The 23,352-nt window shown below is 40.6% G+C and overlaps 1 protein-coding gene across 2 annotated transcripts in view; it reads right to left on the bottom strand.

Moving 5' to 3' along the window:
• sdc4 (syndecan 4) overlaps positions 1 to 23,352 on the bottom strand; it is a 40,163-nt gene that overhangs the window by 4,497 nt on the left and 12,314 nt on the right. The window contains exon 2 of one of the 2 annotated variants that reach the window (XM_051948426.1): positions 13 to 256. In XM_051948426.1, coding sequence (XP_051804386.1) covers positions 13 to 256 — 244 coding nt within the window. The remainder of the gene's footprint in view (positions 1 to 12; positions 257 to 23,352) is intronic. The other variant, XM_051948427.1, reaches the window with a different exon arrangement.

Genomic DNA, 23,352 nt, shown 5'->3' with positions numbered 1-23,352 from the left:
GTCAGCACAAACCTCCGTCTCCAGACCCGGAGGCCTCTTCGTCCTCGTCGTCCTCGTCGTACCAGTTGTCCTCGTAGTAGTAGTTGAACCCGTCTTCGTCGTCCTCGTTCTCCTCGTACTCATCCTCGTCGTCCGTGAAGCCGAAGTCCGACCCGTTTGCCGAGTCTCCGGACGCCTCGACGTCGGTGGCGTGCGTCGACATGGCGACGGTCTGCGTGGTCTTCATGGGCATCCACGTCTCCGTCTCCCTGACCTGCTGGGACACCAGAGAGGACGGAGCTCAGAGGGAGGTTCAACGACTTCACCGGTAAAAACTCAATTTACAAGCAGGTTAAAAGCAGAAAAACGGCTAAAATTCAGTTTGTGTTTTGTCCCACATCCTTACTGAAAAAGGTTGGCCGTAATCTGCAGTTCCAGCTTTAGAAACGTGAATATTTGCTGCTTTTGTTTTGTTAAATCAAACAGAAAACATGTTGGTTTTTGTTGCTGTAAATGTGGATCTTTTTCCATCGCAAACCAACAGATTTCTTATTTTTCATTCATAATAAATTCAGTTAATACAGACATTAAAAGCAGCTTCGCAAAACTTCATCACTTCAGAAAGCAAAAATAAATGTAAACAAGCGTAAACTCTAATACCTGAATTTGTTTATTTTAGATAATCAATATATCAGAGGCACAAACTATTAAAAACCCAAAGATAACAATTCATATTAGTATAAAAATGTACTTTTTTGTCATTTAAATGTTATTTTACAGCTGAAAATTAACTATTTTGGCGCTTGAATCATCATTTTAGTCAGTTTTCTTTCTATAAAGTCACAATTTGTTTATTTTTGTTGAATATTGAAGTTGAAGTTTGAGGTTTGGACTAAAACTAGACATTTAAGGAAGCTTCTTGCACAATTATCTGACATTTTATGGGCAAAAGACGAAGTAAATGATGACCAGATTACACGTTAATACAGTAAAAATGGTAAATATTGTTTCTAAATGCTTCTGGAAAAGATTGTTGTGTAAAAATAAGAAAGAGAGGAATAAAGATGCCACTATTGAGCCACTTTTAAAGCAGAAATGACAGAATATTTAAGTTTCAGTGAGTTTTTGCTGCTTTGTAAAGACAAGACCCACTAATTAATTGTCAGATTACCCACTAATGAATATTCCACTCTCCCACTGTCCCTCTGATTGAAGCTCGACGCCACCAGGACACATCAGCCTCCTTTAATCTCATTACGGGACTTAATTTCATCGACCGTTTGCTCAGAAAGCAGCAGGATTAAAGCAGAACGGCCCCCCGTCGGTCTCTAATTACCATGAAAACACTTCGTTAATCAGCATTAGAGACAAAGCAGGTAAACAGAGGACAATGTCAGGCTTAAAACCAGCAGAAAATTACAGTTTACACCGGAGAATTCAGCACTGGGTGGTGGTAAAGTCACAAACAGGACAAATAAATCCATCAGTTTGTCATTTCAGGCATTTTGATCCAAGAAAAAAAACACATAATCTGAGATTTGCTGTTTAGTCTCAAACTCAGTTGATAAATTCTCCAGTTTCAGGTTTTTTAATGTGAAAATTCACTGCTTGTTTTCTTAATCTTTAGTTGTTTTAAAGGCGACTTGACTTTTTGCATAAAGATCTACAGATTTGATCTCTTTCAAACAACTTTGAAATAAACTAAAGGAGAATTTAGAAGCAAAAAAGGCAAAAACTATGTATCTGTGTTTTGTATTGATTTAAAGAAACGACCAATTAAAAAAAAAAAAAAGGTAAAAATGGTGATTTTTCTGGACTTAGCTCCCAAAATGCATCATTTGTTTTGTGCTTCATCTGTTTCCTACCAGTTTAAATGAAGCCGAGGCAAAAGACAAATAATCTACATTTGAGTTGGAAACGAGCATTTGCTATAAACTCTCCGTGCAGCACATCAGATTCATGCTAAGTAATGGAACTATGTTAAACTGCATCGTCCCTATCAAATAAATAAATTCAATTCAATTTTTAGCTGCTTGGGAGTCAAAAAAGTGACACCTTTTGCATTTTCACTTCACTACAGCTTCACTGTGTTTTATTTTCATCTAAACTAAAGCAGGTTTTCAGAGATAATTCCAGAGAAGACATTAACTGCAGACTGTAAATTAGTACTTCTGTGGTTGTAGATTTGTCAGGTTTTTGTCGTTTGTCTCATGCTTTCGTCGATTTGTGTTTCCTTTCGCTTGTGTTGTCGTTTGGTTCCTTTTGTCATTTTTTGTCTCATTTGTGTAATGTTTTGCCTCGATTGTCCATTTTCTTGTCACTTGGTTACTTTTTTGTCTAATTTTTCTTCTTTTGTTTCGTGTCATTTGTCTCCACTTTTTGCTGCTTTCTAACTTTTTTCTCTTTTGTCATTTTGCGTCTCATTTTTGGTTTGTTTCGCACTTTTGTCTGGCTTGTGTTTATGTTCTTCCTTTAAAACGATAAAACATCTACAGGTGAACTGTCATTTTAATTAATTCATCAGATGATTGTTGCATGTTTAAGAAGTTCTATCCAACGTAAAGCTGGAGCGATTAATCGATTATCTGTTTTGATTTTGCCGTCTTGTTAAATGTGAATGTTTTCTGACATGTTTACAGCTGAATAACCAATCGATTGATCCGATAATCAACAGATTCGTCCACCATCGGGTGCAGCCCTAATTTAAGCGATTTGTTCCAGTTAAGCCATGAAGAAACGGTTCATTAAAGCCGGAAAATTAAGCATTAAACATCGTTAAGTAATATGAACACAAACTCAGGAGGTAAATCACAGAAATCCTTCAGACGGCGTCAGTTTTACAGGAATCTTTGTGTTTACGGTGATGGAAAGTGATGTTATCGAGGCCTTTAAACCACACGGTGAATAAAGCCGTCCTGAGGCGACGGTGTGAAGCGTTCCGGTAACTCAGAGCGTGACTCACGGACCTGATGGATCCTCCTGACTCACACGGACTCATTTCTGAATCACAGCCGTTCCTGTAATGTGACTCAGCGGGCCTGTTTCAGCACGACTCGAGGAAATGAAGAGCCAGAGTCACCGCAGTACGCCTCGGGGTTTAACCACACACTACAACACACAAACATGGAAACACACTGAAACACACACACACAGACACACAAAGGCCTGCAGGACGGCCTCCCACTGTTCATGGATGAGCTTTAAATGAGAGAAACTTTGTGCTGCAGCGTGAAAAGTTGAACCTTCCTGACCTGAATCCATCCTAAAACCACAGAAAACTCCCGTTTTTACTTTAATAAGTCTTTATAAGTAGTTGTTTCTGGAGCAGAGAGCAGATTTCTGACGGTATATCATCTGATGACTAAGAGCAAAAACTATTCAGGAGTAAAACAGTTAGAGGACCTTCAGTAGGGGTGTCCAACATGAGGCCCGTGGGCCAAAAGTGGTCCTCCAGAGGGTCCAATCCATTACCAGCAGATTGTAAATTAGTAAAACTATAAATTTAAAATAATTTCTAGACCATGACAAGTTGTTTTGGATCATAAAGTAAAATACTAGATTGTTCTTTGTGTCTCATTTTGTGATATTTTTCTTGTTTGTTCTCTGACTGTTATTTTGTCTCATTTTTGTCGTTTTCTTCTCGTTTGTGTCCATTTTTTGTGGCTTTGTAACTTTGTGTCATTTTTGTAATATTTTCTCTTGTTTTTTTTGTCAGATTTTTGTCATTTTGATCATAAAGTAAAACACTGTATCGATCAATTCCAGATACCCGTGATGAAGAAATTACACAAATGACACAAATATGACAAAAAAATGACAAAGCGAGAAACAAAACAACACAAACGATAAGTCAGACAAAAAACCAAGACAAAATATTACCAAAATGAGACACAAAATGACAAAAATGTGACAAACGACCCAAAACAAAACGCAGAAAAAAAATTAGACAAAAAAGTTACAAAGCGACAAAAAAAGAAAAAAAAAAAAAACATCTGAGAAATTAATTCAATAATTAAAAGAAAGTTACTCTGCGGCTATTTTTAATAATTTTAAAGGAAAAACACATTTTTGCTGGCTTAAGTTTTTCTTTTATGGGTCAGATTTTATGTTATTTGGAATATTATTTGGACGTATTAAGGCATTAGGAGTCCAGGATGTTTTAGACGGGTGTTCTTTTCAATCATTTGATGATGTTTTAGTAATCTGTTATAAAAATAACTTCTATTCTATGTCTTTAAAAGACAAGCTGAAGCTGTTCAAACCTTCCTTGTTGGTTTCCAGTCATTTTAAAACAGTATTTCTTGTGTGTTTGACTTCCACATGAATCAAAGATAAGAGGCTGAATACCCAGAAAAGCCGATATGTTAATGTCTGTCCTGCAGTGTCAATAAAAGCCCTTCCTCCAGCTCTAACCTTTAACCCCCGCATGGCCAAACGCTGGTATTAAAAGCGGCATCCAGGCCCACTGAGGCTTGTCCCGACAGTCATAGGACAGAAAGCATCAGAAGCCGCAGGGTTGTGGTTGTGTCGAGGTCGTTCGCCGTCACATGCAGGAGATTTTCTGTGTTATTCTGAGCTGGACGGGACAAAAACAAGCCGTTCCCACTCCAAGAAAACATTCAGGAACAAACAAACAAAACCACCAGTTTGACACAGAACAAGCTGTGATTCGTGAGCCGCCAAACATCACCAGAACCAGCAGGGAAGGACAGAGGAGAGCCTGGTTACGTAACGCTGCAAAATCTGCTCTACAGACAGCCTACTGCCGCTCTACAGAGACCCTACTGCCGCTCTACAGAGACCCTACTGCCGCTCTACAGAGACCCGACCGCCGCTCTACAGAGACCCGACCGCCGCTCTACAGACACCCGACCGCCGCTCTACAGAGACACGACCGCCGCTCTACAGAGACACGACCGCCGCTCTACAGAGACACGACCGCCGCTCTACAGAGACACGACCGCCGCTCTACAGAGACACGACCGCCGCTCTACAGACACCCGACCGCCGCTCTACAGACACCCGACCGCCGCTCTACAGAGACACGACCGCCGCTCTACAGAGACACGACCGCCGCTCTACAGACACCCGACCGCCGCTCTACAGAGACCCGACCGCCGCTCTACAGAGACCCGACCGCCGCTCTACAGAGACACGACCGCCGCTCTACAGACACCCGACCGCCGCTCTACAGAGACACGACCGCCGCTCTACAGACACCCGACCGCCGCTCTACAGACACCCGACCGCCGCTCTACAGACACCCGACCGCCGCTCTACAGACACCGACCGCCGCTCTACAGAGACACGACCGCCGCTCTACAGACACCCGACCGCCGCTCTACAGAGACACGACCGCCGCTCTACAGACACACGACCGCCGCTCTACAGACACACGACCGCCGCTCTACAGACACACGACCGCCGCTCTACAGAGACACGACCGCCGCTCTACAGAGACACGACCGCCGCTCTACAGACACCCGACCGCCGCTCTACAGAGACCCGACCGCCGCTCTACAGACACCCGACCGCCGCTCTACAGAGACACGACCGCCGCTCTACAGAGACACGACCGCCGCTCTACAGACACCCGACCGCCGCTCTACAGAGACACGACCGCCGCTCTACAGAGACACGACCGCCGCTCTACAGAGACCCGACCGCCGCTCTACAGACACCCGACCGCCGCTCTACAGACACACGACCGCCGCTCTACAGACACACGACCGCCGCTCTACAGAGACACGACCGCCGCTCTACAGAGACACGACCGCCGCTCTACAGAGACACGACCGCCGCTCTACAGAGACACGACCGCCGCTCTACAGAGACACGACCGCCGCTCTACAGACACCCGACCGCCGCTCTACAGACACCCGACCGCCGCTCTACAGAGACACGACCGCCGCTCTACAGAGACACGACCGCCGCTCTACAGACACCCGACCGCCGCTCTACAGACACCCGACCGCCGCTCTACAGAGACACGACCGCCGCCGCTCTACAGAGACACGACCGCCGCCGCTCTACAGAGACACGACCGCCGCCGCTCTACAGACACCCGACCGCCGCTCTACAGACACCCGACCGCCGCTCTATAGACACCCGACCGCCGCTCTACGAGGGTTTATTAAAACAGGTTTATCATCAGGATCTCCTAAAGCAGCGAGTTCTAGCTAAGCTTCCACATTCAGACCAGTAGAATCACAGCAGAAAAACGTATTAGTATTTTACTTTATGATCTAAACAACAAAAAAAGCAACAAAAACAAGGCAAAATCTTACAAAAAAATGAGACAAAAATGACAAAAGCGAGAAAGAAAATGACAGAAAATGAGACAAACGAAACAAAACAAAAAAGGGACAAAAAGTTAGACCAAAAAAAAAAAAAAAAAAAAAAAAAACTTACAAAGCCAAAAAAATACACAAATGACAAACGAAACCAAAAATGACCAAAGTGAGAAACAAAACAAGAAAATACACAAAAGTGAGACAAGCAAAGACCACAGCACGGCAAAAACCACACACAAAACACAAAAAACGAGACAACATGAAAAAAAAAAAAAAGAGAGTGACAAAAATGGACACAAACAAGACAAAAAAATGACAAAGGCCCAAACGACACAAAAAATACAGACACAAGCAAAGCAAATAAAACTCGACAAATAAAGCAAAACACTAAAATAAGACAAAAACAAGTGAGACAAAAATGAGAACGAGACAAAAAGGAAATACAAAATGACAAAAGTGAGGAAAACGTCAAGTCAGATTAAAAAACAAGACAAAATATTACAAAAATGAGAAACGACACGAAACAAAAGAATTTTACAAAAAAGTTTTGAAGCAACAACAACAAAAAAAAGGGACACAAACAAGCCACAAAAATGACAAAAAACGAACAAAACAACAACAAAAATAGACAAAATACACAAGTGAGAAAAGTGAGACAAATGAAAGAAAAAAAACAAGACAAAAATGACAAAAGTCAGACAAAATATTACAAAAGAACAATCTAGTGTTTTACTTTCTGATCCAAACAACTTGTCATGGTGTAGAAATGATTTTAAATTTATAGTTTTACTAATTTACAATCAGCAGTTAATGTCTTCTCTGTAATTTTTACACTTTGAGGGCCGGATTGGACCCTCTGGAGGACCACGGGCCTCATGTAGGACACCCCTGCTCTAAACACTGGTGGATATGTGAAGAAAGTAAGAATTCAATATTACTTTAGTAGAAGTAAATCCGTTTTTTCTTTTGGGGAGAAAGGCGTAAAACAAGATGGAAAGAAAGAACACCAAAACAGAACTGAAAGCCACGTCATCTTTAAAATTAAACCTCTTTAGTCTGGATTAAAATTCCACACACACAAAAAAAAAACCCAAACAACTTGCTCTAACCAGATTCTGTAAAAAAGAAAAAATTCTACACTCCTCCACACAACCGTTACACCCTTAATAAGTCGGCTGGGAGTAACGGTCACATGACAGAAATTCAAGGATGTTTCAGAGTGTTTTTATATGAAACAGATAAGAATGGAATGACATTAAAATACCAGAGCCAACATTCTTCCACTATTCAGAACACATGTGGGTGTTGGACATGCTCACTGCACATTCCTTCAGCGTTTGCAACACAAATAAACAACTTTTCTGATATATACGTCGTTCTGCGCTTCCACAGAGGTGCAGGAGTTTATATTGGAGTGAAAAATGAGCCCACAGTGAGTAAAAAAAGCCCAGAAACTGTTTGGAGTTCAGAGGGTTGAAGCACAAACAACAATCTTTCAGGACTGCATCGCTCATCCCTGTTTGTTTTGGTGTAAAAAAGCCCTCTGTGTGTGAGAAACGCTCTGTACAAATAAACTCTGCTCTCCAAATTAATTTACAGGACGTGAAACCCGACATCCTCCCGTGGAAACACAAACAACCCTCACATTGGGCCTCAGTGTGTCGACAACAAACAGCGTTAGCGGCTTCAGCGACAAACCCGGACTACGTGCTCCACAGCAGATCTAACCGAGGCTCAGAGAAAGCCACAGAAAGCTGGAGGCATCCTGAATGAAAACACATGTACAGTAAGATTCCCAGCACAGTCCTGGAAACTCCTGGTTCCTGCTAAACGAGTCCTGGACGTCCATTAGGCCTCATTACTCTAACAAAATCAGCCATTTTAAAGCCACTTACGACCCAAACAGATCTCCATTTGGTCCCTAATGTGCACCAGCTGATAAGCAGCCGGATCACGGCCAAACCAAATGGATTAAATGGACAGAAATGGAAAATAATATTTCCGTTTGAGGCGCTCTTCCATTTCCGCAGCTTCAAGGATCGGAGCGTTTCAAAGACCTCCCCGGGATAAATCAATTATTTGGTTTGTGTTTTGACTTTTTCCAGCGATAGCCGCCGTCCCGAAGGACTTCAAACGGAGATTATCTGCGAGATAAACGTTTATCAGGACTGTTGTTGGATCACAGAGGTCATCCAGCAGCTGAGCAGATCTGCTCTTTGTTCAACAGTAAGAAGCACATCAAAGGATCCACTTTAAAATAAAGAAAGACAAAAGCTCTGCACAACTCCAACGGATGCTTATTTTCTGGATTAATGGATGAGTTTGGTTTAGAAAATGTCTGGAAATGGTGCAAAATGTTTCATTTTAATCCAAAGATATTCAGTTTACTGTGACAGAGGAGGAAAAAATAGAAAATACTCACACTTGAGGCGTTTCAGCTTTGTATAATTTGTACATTTGTGGATTATGGAGCGCTGATTAACTGGGTATATCCAATAATGATTTATCAAGAACTTCTGGAGCTTGATCACATTTGTCCATCTATCAATCATCCATTCATCCATCCATAAACCATCCACCCATCCATCTAGACTTTATCAAAGTTTATATAAAACCAGTTAAATTAAAGCCAAGAACCTGAACTGCACATATAAACAAAGTCTGATGCAAACTCAGAACATACACTACAAAACAAACCACCTCGGACATTAACATCTAATAAAAGCTAACTTCTGCCGGGCCGTCAGGTCTCAGAAAGCCATCCTTGTTTATCCTCTACCATCTCAGCCCTCCACTGAAAGGCGACCTGTCAGGACACCCGCCACCCAGCCTCTGGACCCAGCCCTCCCATTGACGCCGAACAAAGCCGGTGGACGCCTCGAGAGCATATCAATGACCGAGGTAACCGGGGATAAGCCTCCAGCAGCCTGCCTTCATTAAACCGGGGAAACAATCCCTCCATCTGCCGGCACAGAGAGGGGCATCTGGTCCTTTCACACGGCGCCGTGGAGGAGGAACAAAGTGTGAAAAGACAGAAAAGAAGCACCAGCACCGAGGAATGCGCTTCCTTATCCACCGACGTGTCCGCCGTCTCTTGACCTTTTCCAGGAAAGCCCGTTCTTGTTGTTTGCTAGCATCTCAGGGGGCTGAAATAAACAGGTTTTGGGGACTTAAAGAGTCCCGTTTCCCTGCTCCCTCCTCATACTTTAAGCAGCAGGACTCGTATTGTGTCGCCTCATCTGCTGCTAGGATGCACTTCTGACCCCTGACGTAACTTCAGGAGTCCAAGGCCTCCGGTTTAGGGCATCCTTGAGGAGCAGACGATCATGAGGTGCTGCTCTGTTAGAACTGTAAAGTTGATCCTTTATGCTGCTCGTTACGGAGGCCAAGTCGTCCCGAGCTGCTCAGTAAAAACCAGACCTACCTTTAGCTCTGACAGCACAGTTGGAGATTCCTTCTTACCTACACCCCGTCTATCTATAGCAGCGACCCCACCTATCAGCTGCATGTGAGGCCTGACAACCTACAGATGGAGGAAGGTCCTCAAACTTGCTGCGTCACTTTCCTTCATGGATGTACGCCACCGTTCAAAAGCTTGAGGTCACTTGGATAATAATGTACATGTAGAACCAGAACATTTTCCAGCACTGAACTTTACTAAGAATCTAAAGACAAAGTCATCTTGAAGGGCACAAGAACAAACATCAGAAGGTTGTTGTGGAGTTTCAGTTAAAGCCAAACTGTCCTACAAACATGTAGGAGGTCACCGGAATGGCAGGATTCATCCCTGCGTAGCATTCAGCAGCGATTCATCCTGTTGAGATATTTCCACCAAAACCAGGGGCTGACCAGCCAACTAACCCATCCGTACAGTGAGTCAGCATGGCTAAAACACCTCATTCACTGCAGATTACAAAGCACCTTGTGGCCCCTTAGACTTTTCTTTGGACCCCTTTGGTGCCCATTTTTTCATCTTGAGCTTTGGGAGAAAATTGTGAAAAATGTCAAATAACTTATCGATTAATCGAGCAAACTACTAGGTAGTTGTAGCCCTAAATTCAACAGTTATTTCACTTTAAAACGTGCACTCGACCTTCTGCGCTCGGCTGAATTCAGGTGTTCTGGTAGATGAGAGGTAAACCAGAATCCTGGGACGCCCTAAGACCAGAGACGTTAATGATTACCAGTTAACTGATTAATTGTAGTTAATGTGTTTATAATCGGCTAAATCATTAACAGATAAGGCAGAAGACAATACAAAAGCTACACAAGCAGAGAGCATCGTGGGAGTTTAGTCAGCAATGGGCACCATGATAAAGACTTCAGAGAGGGTTAATGAAAGACGTGTCGTAGAGGTTAGAGCAACCAAGAAGCATTCATCGGTGTATGTTACAGGGTTTGCAAGGCTTACTTTGTGTTATCGATTACTGATTGACAATACCGCTAAAACTTGTTAAAAATTAGCATCAGCAATTTACATTAAATTTCTGTTTTCAGTGCTGAAGACTGCAGCTTGAGTCAACCTGATTTCTTATTTTGGCAGCAACCATACCCTGGGATCATGGGTACCGTAGTTCTGAGTAAACAGCCAAACTGGCAGACAAATCATTAGAGGAAGTCCTCAGGTTATGACAGCAGCCTGTGCATTCTTGGTCCTCTGGTTATGACGTCCTCAACGTACACCGTTTCGTCACTCTGTCAGAAGTGCTTACGTGGAACTAGTTGGCGAGCTGAGCGGATGAATACGTCGTCACGCGGCGCTTTAAGACGGCTTTGTTTCCATTCTTTGGTCATTTCCATTTTGGATTATGCTACACTCACTAACTTTTTGCCCGTCATTATGGCTCCAAGTGAAAGTCAGACTCTTACATGCATGAAAGTTGTTGGTATTGATGACTTTTCCGAAGAACTAATGGGTGTCTGTGGTGTACGTAACGGCTGTGTCTACATTTTCGCCGGAGTTCCGACTTATGGTGAAAATCGACTTACATCGATTTGTAGGAACAGAACTCCAACGCAAGTCGAGCATTTCCTGTATTTCTAAGAAGCAGAGGTTAATTTATGGGTCAGCTACATGCTCCAGGAGACGTCTGCTTCTGTGATAAATACCATTAAAGATGACGTTCATCAGATGGAGGGCTAAAACCAGTGAACTCTGGGCGTGAAGCTGCGTGCTGTACCTGCCAGAAAACAAACATTACTCAGGAATAATGTGCTGTTTCACCCTGATAATGAATGACTGAGTTTTTGTGAGACATCCGGGCTTATTCCAGATAAGACGGTCGGCCGGCTGTGCAGCTTATTCTGACTACCCTGACTAGAATAACTGAGTTCTGATGAGTTGCTCCTGAGGGGATCGTCCGATCTTATCGACGCCGCCTTTATTGGTCACTTCCTGCCGCCGCCGGGCCTGTCCTGCCCTCTCAACGGGACGATTCCCACAAATGAGTGGAACGCGTGCAGCCAGTCAAACGTCTTCATCCTTCAGCTCTTTGATGCGACTCCCTCAGGCGGACGTATCGCTGCCGTGGATCAAAGACGCTGCAGCCCAACAGACTGAATGTGAGCTTCTATCGGCCCGGAGCGTTAAAGGGCCGGAAATAATAAAAGAAAGGCATGAAAACAGGAAATATCCATTTAAGACAAATCCACTCTGTGTCTAATAAAAGCCTGAGAAGAGGCATGAATATGAATCGGCCGGGTAAACAACCGAGCTATTGATACTTATGATGGAAATTCATTCAGAAACGGCCACAATAGCAGCCGTTCATTTCCACTGGAATGCCGTGGATCATTGCAGCTTCCAGCTCAGAAACCTTTAAAAATGATTCAACTTGAATCTAATCTTCCTCGGACATTCATTAACACAAAGTCAACATGGAGTCACACCTGATTAACAGATCTACCTCCAATCCTCAGCCTCATTATTAATGCGTGAGTCAGAACAAAACCTCAACAGAAAGAAACTGCTGTTAATCATCAACCTGCTCAGGGAGGGACTGTGTGCCTTTACTCAGGGTTAAGTTGGTTTTAGTCCGTTCTTCCACATCTGTAGATTTCAGGGATACTTTAGAGCAAAAACACCAAAGATGTGAGAATAAGCCATTTTTCCTTCATCGTTTACGACAGGAACCTGATTTCTGTGGGTTTCTGGATTTTTAGCAGGATTAAATAAAATTAAGACATGTCACTGGACTTTTTTTTCTCCCTACAGTTTACGATATTAATTAATCAAAGGATTGAAAAAGCTGGTTGTGAAGCTGGAAGCATCTAAATTAAAGAAAGCTCTGCTAATCCACCCATAGGTTCACCTACTATATAATCTTGGAAATAAACATTTATAGACATCTAGGTTATAAACTTGTACAACAATTATGTGATTTTATTGGTCTTTGTGTCTCTTTGCAGCAGTTTTGTGTGTCTTTGCAGCAATATTGTGTTTTTATCGTCATTTTGTGTGCCTTTATCGTCATTTTGTGTGTTTTTATGACCATATTGTGAGCTTTTATCGTCATTTTATGTGTTTGTATCACTATGTTGTGAACTTTTATCGTCATTTAGCGTTTTTATCACCATATTGTGAGCTTTTATCGTCATTTTATGTGTTTGTATCACTATGTTGTGAACTTTTATCGTCATTTAGCGTTTTTATCACCATATTGTGAGCTTTTATCGTCATTTTGTGTGTTTTTTTCACCATATTGTGAGCTTTTATCATCATTGTGTGTTTTTATCACCACATTGTGAGCTTTTATCATCATTGTGTGTTTTTTTACCATATTGTGAGCTTTTATCATCATTGTGTGTTTTTATCACCACATTGTGAGCTTTTATCGTCATTTTGTGTGTTTTTTTTACCATATTGTGAGCTTTTATCATCATTGTGTGTTTTTTTACCATATTGTGAGCTTTTATCGTCATTTTGTGTGTTTTTTTTACCATATTGTGAGCTTTTATCGTCATTGTGTGTTTTTATCACCATATTGTGAGCTTTTATCATCATTGTGTGTTTTTTTTACCATATTGTGAGCTTTTATCGTCATTGTGTGTTTTTATCACCATATTGTGAGCTTTTATCATCATCATTGTGTGTTTTTATCACCACATTGTGAGCTTTTACCATCATTGTGTGTTTTTTTTACCATATTGTGAGCTTTTATCGTCATTGTGTGTTTTTATCACCATATTGTGAGCTTTTATCATCATTGTGTGTTTTTATCACCATATTGTGAGCTTTTATCATCATTGTGTGTGTTTTTTACCATATTGTGAGCTTTTATCATCATTGTGTGTTTTTATCACCACATTGTGAGCTTTTATCATTTTGTGTGTTTTTTTACCATATTGTGAGCTTTTATCATCATTGTGTGTTTTTTTTACCATATTGTGAGCTTTTATCGTCATTGTGTGTTTTTATCACCATATTGTGAGCTTTTATCATCATTGTGTGTTTTTTTACCATATTGTGAGCTTTTATCATCATTGTGTGTTTTTATCACCACATTGTGAGCTTTTATCATCATTGTGTGTTTTTTTTTACCATATTGTGAGCTTTTATCGTCATTGTGTGTTTTTATCACCATATTGTGAGCTTTTATCATCATTTTGTGTGTTTTTTTACCATATTGTGAGCTTTTATCATCATTGTGTGTTTTTTTACCATATTGTGAGCTTTTATCATCATTGTGTGTTTTTATCACCACATTGTGAGCTTTTATCATCATTTTGTGTGTTTTTTACCATATTGTGAGCTTTTATCATCATTGTGTGTTTTTATCACCACATTGTGAGCTTTTATCATCATTTTGTGTGTTTTTTACCATATTGTGAGCTTTTATCATCATTGTGTGTTTTTATCACCACATTGTGAGCTTTTATCATCATTTTGTGTGTTTTTTTACCATATTGTGAGCTTTTATCGTCATTGTGCGCTTTTATCACCATATTGCGCGCCTTTATCATCATTTTGTGTGTCGTTGCAGTGATTTTGCAGTTATATTGTGTCTTTTTACAGAAATTTTGTCTTTATCGTTGTGTCGTCTTTTTGAAGTAATTCTGTCTTTTAGCAGTAATTCTGTGTGTTTTTGCAGTCATTTTGTGTCTTTTTATTGCAGTTTTGTGTCTTTTTATTGCCGTTGTGTGTGATCACACTTCATAATTTTGGGAAATTTATTATTAGCTTTGTAGCTGAGCAAGCAGCCGATTAGCTTAGCTTAGCATAAAGACAAGGAAAACAGGAGGTAAACTGTTAGTCCAGATGTGTGTACATGGTATAAAATCCATGTAATAATAAAATAAACTCTTATTTGTTTTCTACGGACATTTAGCAGGAGTGTAAAAACGACAATCCCCATGCTAAGCTAAGCTAATAACCTCCGTGCTGCAGCCTCACAGGGGCTGTAGATGAAAAGCTGTTCCTGTTAAAGATGATAACTCTGGACGGGGACAGACTGTACGAGGCTGATGTTTACTTTGAGGAATGTGTGTCGATTCGTAGCCAAAACCTCGGCTACACGTTCGGCCGCCACATTCCTGTGTCGTCTACGAAGCAGATACCGACACCGGATCCAGGAGGAGCTGAGGCCAAAACCACAGAGGGCTGCTGTTATGGTTCTTCTAGGTTTCATGTTTGGACGTCCTGCAGCGACACGGCTTCTCTGACTCTCGTAATAACATGTTCGAGGCGTGTTTACCCCTCTGAAGTCCAAGCGGTTTCTGAATGTTTCACATTTTTCTCTTACTGTGGTTCATTTTTCACAACAATCTAAAATCCTGAACCTCCGTGGAAACAACACGACTAAGAACAGAAGCAGAGAGAACTCAGAAATCACATTTATCTCATTATTTTTACAGAAGTTGAAGAAAAGGAACCCATATAGTAAAAATAATTGGTCTAATCTACATGGACTTTTTCACACGACTCTATTCTACTAAGATGTTTCTCCATGCTGGATGATCTCCACCAACCTCCTCTTCTGTTTCTGAGCCATGCTGACTTTATTTATTCATCCATCATCTTTGGTTTTACTCTCAGTCTGTTGTCATCTTCGTTTTGCATCTTGTTGGTCATTTTTGTGCCTTATTTTTGTGATTTGAGATCTTGGTTTTGAAGATTTTGTGTCTCGGTTTTGTAATTTTTCATCTCGTTTTGTGATTTTGTCTCAAATTTTCAGTTTTATGTCTCGGGTTTGTGATTTTGCGTCACGGTTTAGATGATTTTGTGTCTCATTTGTGACTTTTTGTCTAATTTCTGTGATTTTGCATCTCCGTTTAGTGATTTTACATCTTGGTTTTGAGATTTCGTGTCTCACTTTATTTTTTGGGATTTTGTATCTCGTTTTGATGAATCCCTCTCGTTTTTTGCGATTTTGCATCTCGGGTTTGTGATTTTGTGTCTCATTTTGGTGATTTTGTGTCTTGTTTTGATGACCTTCCATCTTGTTTTTGTGATTTTGTGTCTCATTTTGGTGATTTTGTGTCTCATTTTGATGAATCCGTCTCGTTTTTTGCGATTTTGCGTCACATTTTTCAGATTTTGTCTCTTGTTTTTGTCATTTTGTGTCTTTTTGGGGCAGTTTTGTGGTCGTTTTGTCTCTACATACTGCAGATAGTTATCCATCTCCATGTTTCCAGACTTTTCCTCTCTGTTCATCTGTAGAAACATGTTTCTCCAACTACTTCTTCGTAAAATCCTTTTAATGCATGTGGCTTGTTTTTAGAGAACACTGATGTGATTTTAAATAAATCTCACTAATTTGCTTATGCTGCAGGTCACACATGACAGAACCGTCTGTTTTTACAGTTTCGGTGACATTTAAGCAGATTTGTTTTTAAAAAAGCAACAAAACGCTCAAACTGGCCGGCGGTTTTTGAGGTCTGGAGGTTTAAATAAACGTGTTTTTTAGGGAGGAACCAGCCAGCATGACGCACACAAAGCTAGAAAAAAAAGAGGAATTCTGTTTAATTCTACACTAACAATCTGATCCACTTCATGGGCTAAAACCAACAAAAGATTAAATTCCAATCTAGTGGCGGCTCTGTGACTTCATTAGAAAAAGGGGAAACGGCACGTTGAGTTAATCATAGCGGAGCCGTGAGGACAAGGAGGCCTCTGTAGTCCACAATGGGTTTAGTGACTGAATGAGCCTCTGGTGGTCTACAGTACAGACCTCACACACCGTCACATGCACACAACACACACTCCACATCAAAGAGGCTGACATGCATTTGTCAGGAAGGATGTCTGAACAAGGGGGAAGCCCTGATGCCACCCAAAAGTGCTCTGATCTCTGGTGTGTGCACATGCAAAACTGAGCTAAACTGTGTGTTAATGCGCGTGTCAACAATTTAGCTCAATTTGTGCGTCTTTGCTGCCACAAAAGTGGTAACAAAGACACACAAATTAAGCTAAATTTTGCATGAAGCCAAAGAAGCACCGTAAAGACAAGGTCGGCCTGCAAAACCCACCATAATTTGGACCAAACGTCCTGTCGTCTGTAGATAAAAGCTCCGTTTTCAAGCTAAAAGTGATGATTCCAGCACCTAAAACACGTCTGCACTGAAAGATCTGCTGCTCGTTTAATACTCGTTTCTGAAAAGTGAAAATATTCCAAGTTTATCCTGCAAATCACAGAGAACAGGTACATAAACGTCCTCAAAACGTCTGTTTACCAAAAAGTTGAGGATTAATTCCTTGGACTTTGGATCTTTAGCGAGTCGCAGTGGCTCTGGTCCTCGTTTAAAGGTTCGTACACAACTAAAAGCACAAACCGCACAATAAATGTACAGTACAGTTTAATTTAAACTTTAAAAATCAATCTGCAACAATTTTAGCAGCACAAAACCACATTTTCTAGTGATTTGGATGCTTAATTGTGATCATTTGCAGCATTTATTTGCCCATTTTCAAAGCAAATGTTTGGAGTTTGTACCGTCGGTTGACAAATTCAGTAGATTTTTGATGGATGAACATGTTGGACACCCCTGCATTAGAGCAGGGGTTCCCAATCTTTTCAGGCCGCGACCCCCAAAATAGGATCATAGGAGACCCGCGACCCCCCCTTTCCCCCACATGTCCAAAAGTAAAAAAGAAACTGTTAAATGTGGATTAGCAGTGTTACGGGTAAACATTTGTCAGTCTAAAACAGCACAGCAGTGCGACGGATTATTCAAAGTTATGAGCAGTGCTGCACAACAATTACTGCGTGTTTGAAGAACTCACCTAATGCGATGGGTGGGCAATATGCACTGAGCAAAGAAGATCCAGTCTCGGTTTGATTTTGGAGACGGCAATTCGGAGATCGTCCTCCACATTAAGTCGAGATCTGTGCTTGTTCTTGATGTAAGTCAGTGCAGAGAAAGTTTTTTCGCATAAGTACGTAGAGCCAAATGGCATCAGTGTGTTCAATGCTGCTGCAGACAGCTGCGGGTACTCCTTCCTCACCGAAATCCAAAACTCATCCAGGCTCTTGGCATCAAAAAGCGCTCTCAGGGTTCGGTCAGATGAAAGTTCAATCAGCGCATCCTCAAAGTCAGATGTCAAATGATTTGTTTTTGCAGTGAACGGGGATCGGATCCAATCATGCCTTTCAGGAGCAGTTTCTTCTGGGAAATACTTTTTAAAATGATCCACAAGAGACTGAAGGTGATCCGCTACAGACGCCCTTACAATGTTCACACTCAAAGCATTTTCTTCAATAAAATCATCCAGCTCAGTAAACATGTCCATATGTCCAGCTTCAGCGCGCTCTCTCCAGCGCTCCAGTTTACGCACAAATGCTTGCACTTTGTCATTGAGGGTCAAAATGCTTGTGTTTTCACCTTGCAGTGACATATTCAACCCATTCAGTTTGCCAAAAACAGATGATAAATACACCAGCCTTGCTACCCAGTCAGGATCAGAGAGGTGTTCTGCGAGAGGTGATCTTTGGTCGGCGAGGAAGATGCGCACCTCTTCCCTCAGCTCACACAAGCGGCTCAGTACATTTCCCCGGGAAAGCCATCTCACCTCTGTGTGCAACAGGAGGCCTTGGTGCTCCGCTCCCATTTCGTTACAGAGGGTTGCAAACAGTCTGGTGTTAAGCGGACGTGATTTTATATAATTCACGATTTTCACTGCTGTGTCAAGGACGTGCTTTAACTCTGCACTCAGTGATTTACATGCAAGGGCTTCTCTGTGTATAATGCAGTGGGTAAAGCAGACGTGAGGGGCAACTTGCTGGACTCGTGCTCTCAACCCCTTCTTTTTCCCCAGCATTGCCCCTGCTCCATCTGTGCACACTGATAAGCACTCACTCCAGGACATACCTTCTTCTTTTAGCTTGCTGTCCAGTTTGTTAAAAATGTCCTCGCCTGTACACGCTCCTTCCAGCGGCGTGCAAAAGAGCATTTCTTCATTAAGCTTCTCTTTAAAAACGTATCTCACAAAAACAAGAAGCTGGGCACAATGCGAAACGTCAGTTGACTCGTCCAGTTGTAAAGTATACTTTCCTTCTTTCACTGCATCAATGAGCTGAGTCTTGATGTCCTGTGCCATCTCACTGATGCGGCGGGATACTGTCCCATCTGACAGCGGGACTTGTGTCAGCTCAGCGGCGGCTTTATCCCCGTGCATGACTCGACTCATCGCCACCGCGGCGGGTTTGATCAAACTTTCTCCAATTGTGTGAGGCTTTTTTGCTTGAGCAATTAAATATGCCACTTCATATGAAGCCCTCTGAGCTTTGGCAGGGATTGTAGTTTGTTTAGTTAGGACCCTCTTTTGCCCTCTTAGTTCTCCCTCCTTTCGGCGAAAAAACTCTGCTGGTTTTGACACAAGTGAAGGATGTTTAGTCGTCAGGTGTCTCAACATTTTCACCGGTTTAAGGCTCTCGTGAGCAAGGACCTCCGAGCACACTACACACTGTGGGTGTTGTATACCATTTACAACGTGACACACGAATCCATACTTAATAAATTCATCCCTGTATTTTCTTGATTTGGATGAAGAAGTGTCCGATTTGTGGGCTTGGCGGGCTCCCACCTTAGCCGCTGCCGGGCGATGCTCTGGCGGTTCTGTGTCGCAGTCCTCCGCAGACTTCTCTGGTGTTCCCACGGTGCTTCCTGCTCTGTCATCAGGCCTTGCCGCTTGCAAATCTGGCTTTTCAACTTCACTCTGTTTTTGAGTTGTGGATATTAGCCACCGTTTCATTTTGATAAAGGTCTTAATCGCAACTTCAGAAAGCTAGCTCTAGCATTAAGATTAAAACGAAGGGCACGTATGCTGCGTCATAGACGTAAACTTCATTTGTAATTGACGTAATGTTAAAATAATAATAACAAAAAAAAAAACTTTTTTTTCATATAGTTATTTAACTATTTTAAACAGATATTTCAGCAACAAAAAATATATAAAATAAAAATTTAAAGGCCCTCTCGAAAAAATTTTTTCTTTTTTTTTTCTTTTGCTGTTCTGGAAATCATCTCGCGACCCCCACGGAGGGGTACCGCGACCCCCCGGGGGGTCGGGACCCCCACTTTGGGAACCACTGCATTAGAGGCAATAAATCAATATATCTTATGTAACATTATGTTGTGGCAGTTCTACTTCACATTACTGGGATTTATACACAAATAAAGTTATTAATTGACTTTAAAATGATTCTGACTGAACCAAAGACTTTCTTGATTAAGCTGTTTAACCGTTTTATTTTCTTTTTTTACTGCATTTTTGTTGCTTTCCCCCCCTAACTCTGGATTTAAAAGGTGCTCCATAAATAAAGTATATTATTATCATCAATCATGACGGTTTGCAGATTTCCTGACTGGATTTTTGAGCCGTTTATTTCCAACATTTCACAGACAGACACTAATGAACAGTAAAACCGTCCTACAATAAGCGCCTCTGCCTCCCATTACTGCTGCATTAGTGACAGAAAGTCAATATTATGGGCTGTCTGGGTTCACTGGCCGGCCTGTGGGTGGAGCGTGTTGATCATTACAGTTTGTTTTTCACGTGTCGACCCGAGGAGGAAGTTCTCGGTGGCGATAGCTGCAAACGATCCGGCTTCAGGCCTCAACAACCATCTGTCAGATATAAACCACATCAAACAGCCTCCAGATCAGTTTACCAGCCGGGATCAGGTTCCTCTTTATCTCCACAACAATATCAGCGAAGACTAAAAGTTCCTTCATACAGAGCACATCTGTTCACCATCGATTAGTCAAAGAAAGACACAGAAATGTTGACAAAAACAACTGACTCACTAGAAACTAAGAAAAAATGTCAAATATTGGACATTTCTAGCTCTTGAAATTCAAGAAATTCATATTTTTCCTCTGAAATTCATGATAAACTAAATATATTTGGATTTTGGTAAAGCAAAACAAGACACCTCCAGATGCATTCTGGCTTTTAGACTCGCATAAATAACAGTAAGTTGCATTTTATTGAGGAAATCGGTGCAAAAATACTAACCTAAGGCAGCGCGAGAGGAGCTGTAGTTTAGATAAAAACAGCAAGCAATAATTATTTTCATTATCAGGTCATTTACAGTTAATTTTCTTAATTAATCAATTAGATTTTTTGGTGATGAAAACAGCAGGAAAATTGGAAAAAAAAAAAAACTTATTCACGCCGTCATAATTGACTGGAAAAAGGACTATAACAATGAAATATCCATACATGTGAGACAATTTGCCGTTTTTCCTTTAACAAATTTGAGAGCAAACTTAAATATGTTTGGAAGGGTAATTATTGACAAAATAATAGTTAGATAAACTCTCAGCGTTCAAGACCTGAGATTTAAGGTCTGTTTTATTACTGATAAAGAAATTCACTTTCTGGGATGATCATTTAACCATCGCATGAATTTAAAGACATATTTATCAAGTTTTATCAGCACTTTCAACCTCTATGTACCAGAAATTCAGGATAATGACTATTTAACCCTGTAAGACCCAAATATAGAAAAAAATAGCAAAAAAATTACATAAAATTAAAAAATATATAAAAACACAAATCTGAAAAAATTAATGAGAAAAAAATTAAATAAAACTAAAAATTAATTGCTTACATACATAGAAACCTAAATATAGAAATAAATTGCAAAAAATAAAGATATATATAAAAACAAACCTGAAAAAATTAAAATGAGAAAAATTAAATCAAACTAAAGAAACAATTATGTATACCTATATAGAAACCTAAATATAGAAATAAATTGCAAAAAATAAAGATTATATATATAAAAACGCAAATCTGAAAAAAATTAAAATGAGAAAAATAAATAAAAACTAAAAAGTAATTTCTTACATATATAGAAAAAATATACAAACAAAAAATACATATAAAACATCTGAAAAAAATCAAAAATAGCAAAAATAAATAAAACTAATTATGTACACATATGTAGAAATCTAAATATAGAAAAAAATTAGTAAATATATATATATATATAAACTGAAAAAGAAAAACTATATTACACATCTAAAAAAATGAAAAAAATAAAACTAAAATACAAATTATATATAGAAGCTCAGATAGCAAAAAATAATATCTCTACACCCAAATGCAGAAAAAGACCAAAAAATGTCTGTGTGTGTGTATACACAAAATCTAATATGAGCAAAATGTAATACATTTAAAAATATGTATACGCATATATATATATATATATATATACACACACACACCCAAATATTTTTTAAAAAATGGAAAAATAATATCTACAACAATCAAAAATAAAACTGATGTTGTACTTCTTAAACAGTGGGCTTTCCAGGGTTAACACATCTTTCTGGGTCTACATGTGACGTTTACATCACACCAGAAGCTTTTCCAGCTCACAATCTGACACAAAAGCAATTTTCTGAGTTCCACTGCAGCCCACAGCAGGCCTTTGTGATTATAATCTGACACTTAAACCGCCTGCTTTTGCTTTATGTCGAGGCAGAGAGCAGCTCCGGCACAAAAACAGTCAGATGAAACCAGAACAGGAGGGGCTTTACGGTCGACTTCTGCCCCCAACGTATTCATATAGTTCCCGGTACGAGTGCCAGAATATGTAGCGGTTGAAAAGAGGTGGAGGGAGTCGGGGGATCAGATTCTCCACCGGGCAGGAAGGACAAAAACCTCCTCTCTCGGTGCCAACATTCCTCGGCCCAAAGGGATTTTATAGACCAGCGGACAGCAATGCAGGAACCATTATTACATCCCAGTCGTACTATTTATCACGCTCCCCTCCTTTGCCCAGGATCTTTTCACCACGCCGGCTTTCACCGCACCCCTTCATGCAAAAAATAAAAAAATTCTTTAAAAACCTCTGGCTCATTCTGGTGCAAATGATCGGGGGTCTACATGCAAAAACCAGTCACATTCCAACAAGACAGAACAAACGGAGCCGGCCCACAGGCTGCAAAGGCAACAAGCTGGGGTTCTGTGGAGCAACATGGATTAGCTCCCCAGGAAAAGAGGATTTTTTTCCTCCTTCTAACCCTGATTAACTGCCACAGTCGCCACCTCCAGCACATTTGGTAAATTAAAGCACCGTGATGCCGCTAATTGAAATGACAACCACAGAAAAAGACAAAGGAATTAGTCCAGGAGGGCCACACAAGAACAGGCGTTTAGATAAGAGAATGTTTCTCCTCATGTTTGAGACTTTTTCACAACATTCTGACATTTAAATGGCAAAAAGTAACCTGCAGCTTAAGTGATAATTTACCCTCTGAGTGGCAGCATCGGCAGGTATGTTTAATTTTAGATTACAGAATCTGTCAGAGCCAGAACTCTGAAAGCAGACGCGGAAAATTAAACAAATCCAAGCTTCAAATCAGTTTGATTAAAATCACTTCATTCTATTTGCATATTTTTAAAAAATAAAAATACACCATTTGCTGAAACCAGACTTGTAAAAAACTAAAAATTTCTGCACTTCTTAGCAGAATTATGAAGCCATTATGAGCAGCAGTCACATGACAAAAACTGTGGCTGAACTGCAGGAAGTGTTGACAAAAGAATAAAAATGAACAAGAATATGTGAGACAAAGGCCAAAATTAAGACAAAAAACACAACAAAAACAAGACAAAGTATTAAAAAAA

Source organism: Acanthochromis polyacanthus, chromosome 5, assembly GCF_021347895.1.
Source record: "Acanthochromis polyacanthus isolate Apoly-LR-REF ecotype Palm Island chromosome 5, KAUST_Apoly_ChrSc, whole genome shotgun sequence".
NCBI lineage: Eukaryota > Metazoa > Chordata > Actinopteri > Pomacentridae > Acanthochromis > Acanthochromis polyacanthus.
The sequence above is the reverse complement of the archived record's forward strand: the minus strand, read 5'-3'. Positions and strand labels throughout refer to the sequence as shown.